Source organism: Trifolium pratense, linkage group LG3, assembly GCF_020283565.1.
Source record: "Trifolium pratense cultivar HEN17-A07 linkage group LG3, ARS_RC_1.1, whole genome shotgun sequence".
NCBI lineage: Eukaryota > Viridiplantae > Streptophyta > Magnoliopsida > Fabales > Fabaceae > Trifolium > Trifolium pratense.
The window spans coordinates 42,453,078-42,461,409 of record NC_060061.1 but is presented as its reverse complement, the minus strand read 5'-3'; the positions used below and the strand labels follow the sequence as shown (position 1 = coordinate 42,461,409).

Genomic DNA, 8,332 nt, shown 5'->3' with positions numbered 1-8,332 from the left:
GACAAATGCATTAGCCTTTTTAAAAATGAATTCATCATAAGTGTATTGCTAGCATTCTCCTTGGATGAATCAGGGCATGTCGTGAGCATAAAGCATCAACTAGAAGATGCACAGTAATTCCAGGTCTTGTCCACCACCCGAGAAACCATTTCTTCAGTGATATCAATCGGGAACCTCTCAAATGTGATCATGAGCTCATAACTACAACTTTGTGACACAAATGTTAAGAGGTGCAAAATTTTAGAACATAATAGGTACAGAAGAATGGTGAAAGGATCACATCAGCTAAACAAATTACTAGAAATGGAAATAGAAGACATATAAAGGAAAAATAATTGATATGATTTATAAACTGCAAGCATTCCAGCTGATATACAACAAATCAGATGATAGTTCTAGAGCCATTTCTAACATGTACAAGCTTGGTGGTGAAGTACAACAAGACCAAATATGGATTAACAATTTTAGCATGTACAAGCTTGGCGTTCAAACACAACCAAACCAATTTTGGAGGGAAGGAATCTTGAAAAGTTGCACATAGATATTAAGAGGATTAACTGGCAAGCTTAAAGGCATCAATGAAAAGTCCGTAGGTGAAGCCCATTTTAAAGTTGTTGAGAAGAGCAACAGGGAAAGTAACTTTTGGCCGGCTGTAATAGAACTTAGTCACATACTCAGTAAGAAGAACACACACCACTGCAGCAATAACATCATTGACTCCTAGAGCTCCAAAAGACAGTGAAATTGTTTGCGCAACATAAAATCCACCCAACAAGGAGATTCCACCAAACAAAGTCCTGCGAGAAGGTCTTCGAAAGTAATTCTTTGAGAGGTCAGGCACGAGTCTAATAATGTCTATTAGTCTCCGTTGTCCACCATTTTCTTGCACAGCCCGAATTCGAAGCCGTGCTGTAGATCTTGGATTAAACCTTCCACACACACCGACTTTAGTTTTAGGAATTTGGCCGAATCCGAGGCCTACAGAGATCAAGCTCATTGAATGTGCCATTTGGCTTTTTGTCTATCAAGAATTAGGAAGGTCAAATCAGAAAACTCCTAAGCCGAACAAAGTTGATAAATGTAAAACACTACATGCCAGGTCAACAAAAATCCATAACATCAATATCACACAGATAAAATAAGGAAGAATTACAAATTGAGTAGACAAATATAAAAAAAAAAAATCAATAAGCACTACATTGTCCAAAACTTTTGTCAATAAAAACTTGAAAAGTTGATATCATTCTTTTACCATACATGTTTTCCACTATTAAATTTCCTTAAACATCTTAAAAGTTAAATTAAAGTTGGAGTATATGTAAGCAACACACGAGGCATTCAAAATTCACCCACTCAGATGTAATTACAATGAATTAATGAAAGAAAGTGTTATCATATATTATTAGGAATTAGGACCTTTCTGTTTTAAATGAAGAATAAGTTAAGATAAAACCTCAAACTATACATGCTGACTGTAACACTGCACAGATACAAAATTTGAATTTATATAATATTTTGTGTGCTTGATCATTAGTATAAGATGATGTTAATCAACAGTTAGATTGGAGAAATTCAATATGTATAGAGTTAACCGGAGTAACTCTACTCAGAGGGAGTAACTCTTAATTACTCCTAGAGTAATTTGATCGCTCCTCATATATTTATAAAAATGTTAAAGAAAGATAACGAGTTGGGTTAAAATTCAGATGGAAAATAAAGACCACAAGTCAATCTAGCCAAGTATTTTCAAATTTGAACAAACGAAAACAACGATAAAATCTAGAAACATAGTAAATTGAAACATGAATAAGGTTGTGTAATGATACACTTTATGCTTCTCACAGCAATACCCTAGTGACAAAAACGTTTGAATTGTTAAGAAAAACAATAAAGAAGTCAAAAGGCATGAATGACTCCTTTCAGATGAGTCATATCTTACAAACAATTTTACACAGAAAAGATCAATTACAATTAGATAAAAGTCTCAAAATCATGATTATTACCACAAAAAATCAGTAACACATATATTGTAAACCTTTGAGGCATTATGTCAAACAGTTGGTTGGCATCACCAACCACATGATTCTGTAGATACCCAACACAGTTTCTTTGGGGCATTATATCAAACAATTGCAAAGCATCATCATCCACTTATACATTTATACTAAAATTTTCATAAATTACGACTAAAATCTTAATTAACTTCAAATAACAAAAACAGTGGCAGAAAAACAACAGCCCAAAATGTAATTGCAAAATGTGCTTAACAATAAATGTGTCAGCCAATGAATGAACAAATAAAATGCAGAAAAACATATGCTTGAAATTTGTTTTCGAGCTTCACCTTATTTGCCCAGAAACTTAAAAGTTTTAACACTTGGTTGGTGGAGCAAAAGCCTCAATAGTGAGAAGATATGTGCAGACCCAAAACTACTAATATATTAAAATCAATTATCATAAACTTATTATTTATCCTTATTAATTTTAACCACGTCGCAAGTTTTATATCCTTCATTGTAATTTTACTGAAAAATAAAAACAAAACGGAATATAGATTGGAACAAAACAGAATAGTCTATACTCATAATAAAAATAGCAACAATATACTCATAAAAATAACAACAAAAAATTAATAACATCAACTCAATAATCTATTAAAAGAAAAAGGTGAATAAAAAGAAAAAGGAAAATAAAATAGTCAATAAAAAATTATAAAAAAAAAAAAGATGAATATGCAACAAATTAGGAATATAGAAATAAAAACATAAACAATATTTTTTATAAAAAAATAAAATAAACAATATACTATTAAGTATTAACTATTAATAATAATACAATAAAGTTAATTACAATCAAATCAAATCTCTTATCTCTTATAATAATAATAATATAAGCTTGTATACACAATTAAACTCACCTAATTTGTTTTCCCTTCACTTTTTTTTTTTTTGAAAACTTGTATCCGGTTTTAGGACCGAATAATCCAAGAGGACCAATCCCACCGTCCACTTGCGGGAACCCCATTTAAAGCCAGAGTTTTTTTTGCTCTGTATGGACTTAGCCCACTGAAATTGGCACCAGTGGGAATCGAATCTGAGACCTTGAGAGGAGCATACTCTAAGGGCCCAAGCCAACACCACTCGACCAACCCCAAGTGGATTCCCTCCACTTTTATATTGCATTTTTTATTAAAAAAAAAAAATACAATTTTGCCTTGACTAAAATTTGAACCCAAAACCTTTCATTGCAATACAACATTTCAACCACTATGACAAGTAGACAAGTTATGATTAAAAATTTAAAATTATGTCTACAAAGTGTTAAGCATCATCAGTTTTCATAGGAAAGATTTCATACGACAATTAAGTACCATCATTAATCATCGACGGTGGAGGTGAATATAGGACTAAGACTTCCAATGTAGTCTATAAGGAAGTCTTCTGTAATATACCATAATTTCCTTTGTATGAATATTTATCCAAAATTATTGTTGAACTATCGTTTAATGTTACTCAACTTTTTTCATATATCTTTCATTATTGCAATTATCATATTTTATTTTATCATTACATCTTTTTGACTTCTATTTTTAGGACTAGAAGTTGGTATCTCTTTTTGTCCTACGCGTTTTGCGTGGACTCACTCGGTTAGGTTTATGTCCCCCCAGTTTATGTATATGTTTTTTTTTTAATAATAATATGAGCTATACGTGGAGGATGGGGAAAGATATAATCATGTATATCTCTACCGTGATATCTAGATGTTCTTAATTTATAAAAAAAAAAGAAGATCCGTGATGCACGCGTCGATGTTCTAATTTATTAAATTATGTTACATATTCCTAATCAAATTTCTAATTTGTAATTAAAAAATATACACGGGACTGTTATCTATCACAGATACATACAAAATTGGATAATTTGTCATTGATAATTATAACCAAATCTATTCATTTAATAAGTTTTTACAAAAAATAGCACAATAGTTTCACTTATATTTTAACAATATTATATAACAAATTTTTAAATATTTTATTCTAAATAAATTTTCTACCATAATATAATAACAAACTTAAATATCGAATAAACTAGTTTGGATAAAAAAAATCTCCTTTTAGGTCAAATTTGTATTTTATTTAAGCAAAATTACATTTTTATTCCATTAAGTTAATTTATTTTTTTTGGTGATAAATTCCATTAACTTAATTTCATTTAAGTCATTTATCTTTTATAATATTTTAGTCTTTTTTTCATGTTTGGATATCAATTTTAATCTACAAATTTATAGTTTTATTTTTTTGTTCGCTATCAATCATAAATATATCTCGTGCCGCAAAAGAAAATAATAGATTTCAAACTTGTAAAATCATATACAAAAATGGATGAAGGACAAAAATGACAAAGATGAGGTAAAAAAGAAGATAAAAGACTAAATCATTACCTGAAATTAAGTTAAGGGACTAAAAATGTTATTTTGCCTTTTATTTATGGGAATATCTTTTTCCGCCACCACCGGATCTCATGCATGCACCCTGCTAAGTTACATAATACTTGGGTAGCGAACTTAATTCGCAACTTAAGTAGTGAATTTTTAACTCAATTCCATTGTTTGCACCGCCATTCCCCCTAGATATAATAACCCCGTAGTTTTGGAAAGAAAAAAAAATGTTCGCTACTAAACCTGCAATTGCAAACGCCCTTTGAATTAGTTCGCATTTTAAAATGGGAACATGTCCAATATTACACGATTCCCCCTATTTCAACAATTGTTTTTTAAAAAAATCAAATTATTTCAAAAAACCTCCAAAGCTCCCAAACTCGAAAATCAACCCTTTTTTTTTTCTGCACATTTGTGGTCAAAATCCCATAACAAGTGAAGAGCAAAACCAAAAATTAAAAGGTTATTAGTGCACATTTTCTCAAATCTACAATTTTGTATTTTTTTTTACGAATTGGTTATGTTCACTGGTTAAGTAGTGAATCACTTCTGAAGTTGTTCGCTAGGTAACCCGGGAACCACTTTGATTCTGATGTTTGAAATATTTTTTGTCCATTCCGTTGTTTATAGTTGTTATGCATGTTTGTTGAACATGTGTATTTTTATTGTGTAGTCATGGATAAATTAAAAAACCCAGTGAACAGTGTGAGAAAGAAGAGAGAATCCGCCATCGCCTCTTCTAGGAGAAAAAAGGTGGTTCACTATCAACGTGACCTTGAGCATTTGGAGACATGTTTGAGGCTCAAGAGGATGTAGATATGTTTGAGGCTTAGACATAGGAGGGGCGAGCTTAAGGTCAGTGTGATCCTTTCAAGAATCCATTTGAGGGTGTGTCAGTGCCTGACGTATTTCTAGGAAGTCCATCAGTCAGATAAGTCTGTACTTACTGGGTACGAGGACCATATTTCCATATGTATATGTGAGAGATATGCAAGTTACAAAATTATTGCTTATAAGTTACTTAATTATTTGATTATTACTTGTTTGATTATGATTTTTTTTTATCATTATTTGGTTCTAATGGTCAGCAATGGAAATAAGTAGTACCGATTGAGTGTTCCAACTCACGAGGCTTGGTGGGAGAGAGCCATTAAGGCCACAAGATAGTGGGGCCTTGCCAACACCAGTTACATGTGCACTGTCTTCTGCATCTCTCCACTGAGGGACGCCTCTTGGACAACCACAAGATCGCGACCAAATCTGATGTTGTTGACATGATGGTGACCTTGGGTCAAATCCTGTCGACGCAGACCGTGAAATTACATCAACCAAAGGGGCCCATGCACGGTTTACCTGCTTAAAGCGCCTCCTTGAGAGCCACCCGAGAGCTGCACGTCAAGCTAAAAGTAAAAGTGATGAAGATGAGTTCAACATGAATATGTACAGAGACTACGCCATCCGGATATACTTGTTGTTCTTGGTTGGAACAACCATATTCTCCAGCAAGGCCAAAACCTATGCCAACGTCGCCTACATGCAGAATTTTCGGGAACTTGACATGGTTGACACCTATACTTGGGACACTACTGCATTGACGTTCCCTCATTTCGCCCCCCCTGGATGTACAGCAGGACTTGTACACATGGAAAAAAATCATTTATATTTATTTTTAAATTCCACGTCAGATAATATTTTTTTCAAAAAAAAAATTTAAATTTTTTTTCCTACAAAATTAAAAAAATGATTTTTTTTTTTTTTTTCAAAATAAAAAAATTCCTACAAAATTTTCCTACAAATAACTTTTTTTTTTCGTACAAAATTATTGAGTATTTTTTTCCTAAAATAAATAAAAAAAATAATTTTCTTATTTTACTCCCAAAATAAAGATTTATTTTCAAATCCTTTTGAATTAAAAAAAAAAAACAGAATCTTCGCTGGAATCGTTTGCTTCCACCGTCGTGATCGTATTCGTAGTCGTCTTCTTCAATCGCCGAAATCGTCTTCTACTTCATTATTTTCTTCTGCTTCGTTCTATTTTTCTAGTTCTATGGAAAATGATTTTGATAGAAGAGGAAAACACGAATAAAACTTCGTTTACTATTTTTTTTTAATTCAAAGAGAATAACAAAAAATAAAGTTTTATTTTTAAAAAATAAAGATTATGTTTTTTTTAATTAAAAATAATTTGAAAATAAATATTTAAAATTTTTATTTCGGAGTAAATCTTTATTTTGGGAGCAAAATAAGAAAATTCTATTTTTTTTTTTAATTTTGGGAGGAATTAATTTTTTTTTTTTGGAAATTTTTTTAAATTCATTTGTATGAATATATTTTTTTTTCGTAGGAAATATTTTTTAAAATTTTGGGGAAAAAAACAAGATTTTTTTTTTATTTTGTAGGAAACAAATTAGTTTTTATTTTTTTTTAAAAAATTATATGACGTGGAATTTAAAAAATAAATATAAATGATTTTTTCCAAATGTACAAGCCACGTCATCAGGTTTGCACAGTCACTTGTCCTGCTGTACACCCAGGGGGAGAAATGAGGGAATCTATTTTTTGCAGGCGGGTAAACAGAAAAAAAATATGTGCAGGGGGTAAACGAAAATTTCCTTATTTTGCCGGGGGGTAAATGATCATTTTGGATCAATAATTTACCAAACAGGTACCTAAATGACCGCAATTGAGTTAGTTTTCCACATAATCAAACTCCACTAAATTTGGAGTTACAGAGAGAGATTAATTACCGTTTTAGTGAAGGTATGTTCAAATTAATTATCGTATGAAACTACTACTGGTATTTTCGTCATGCCTCTCACCCTGTAGCTCATTTTTGAATACTATTTACATGTATGGAAAGATATCGAAATTAACCTTGTTGGCATTTCAATTTCGTCGAATTTAGAGTTACGATGCGTTCGGTAGACGATGTTGAATTTGAAGGTCACAAGTAGATTTCTGCAGAATTAGTAATTGGATAGACCTTCACTAAAATGATAATTAATCTCCCTCTATAACTCCAAATTTAGTGGGGTTTGATTATGTGGAAAGCTAACTCGATTATGGTCGTTTTGGTATCCGTTTTGTGTATTATTGATCCAAATTGAGTTTTGTGTGAAGCTTTGAACTTGAGGCTCAGAAGCAGATTTTGTGCATAATTTTGGTGGGGGGAAAAATCCAACAAATTATAAAATAGGGGGGGTAAAATTCCTTATTTTAAAATAGGGGGTAAAATTCCGCATTTTTCAAAACAATGGGGGTTAAACTGCATTAAAATAGTAACTCCATAAAAAAAGTTATTAATTCTTTATTACTCCTTCCGTTTTTTGAAGTGTCCATTTAAAATAATAACACTGTTCTGGTAAAAAACAAGGGGGTTTGTATTATTGATTAAATGGTGTGATTACACTCAGTTCAATCCCAACAACCCTGGGAGTTTAATAAGTCAGAATTCGATCAGAACATAGGGGTTTGTATTATTCAAGATTGATAACTGATACAAGTATGTCGGAGAAGAAATTGAATCTCTTTACAAGAATGAAAATATGGTGGTTTCTCATGATGAGAGTGAGTCTATGTAGAATCAGTGAAAAAGTTTTTTCCTTCTTCTCTTGAAGAAGATCCTATTTATAGGCAAAACATCTCCCTCTTGTTGCTTGATAACCGCCTTGCTTGGAGAGGAATTCATGGGTAGTGGGCGGTTACTTTCCTTCTTCTCCAAGCTTCTTCCTTCTTCTCCAAGTTTCTTCCTTCCTTTCCAAGTCATGGTGGATCACGCTTATCATGTGTTTTTCATGGTTGTTTTCACACTTCTCCTTTAGATGCTCCCATTGGGCTTTTTCGTATTGGGCCTTAACAAATCACACCCTGGTCCATGGCCCGGTACACAGCCCCC

The 8,332-nt window shown here is 32.0% G+C and overlaps 1 protein-coding gene across 3 annotated transcripts; it reads right to left on the bottom strand.

The window, feature by feature from the left end:
• Positions 1–321: 321 nt before the first annotated feature.
• On the bottom strand, positions 322–2,430 carry LOC123918816 (uncharacterized protein ycf20). Of its 3 annotated transcripts, none has more exons than XM_045970965.1 (2): positions 2,345–2,430; positions 322–1,021 (listed from the first exon to the last, which is right to left on the bottom strand). In XM_045970965.1, the coding sequence occupies exon 2, from the start codon at positions 1,007–1,009 to the stop codon at positions 554–556; it is 456 nt and encodes a 151-aa protein (XP_045826921.1). In that variant the 5' UTR covers positions 1,010–1,021; positions 2,345–2,430; the 3' UTR covers positions 322–553. The 3 variants fall into 3 exon arrangements, with proteins under 3 accessions (XP_045826921.1, XP_045826922.1, XP_045826923.1); XM_045970966.1 differs by lacking the exon at positions 2,345–2,430 and adding an exon at positions 2,004–2,299; XM_045970967.1 differs by lacking the exon at positions 2,345–2,430 and adding an exon at positions 2,036–2,299.
• Between the last annotated feature and the right edge of the window lie 5,902 nt (positions 2,431–8,332).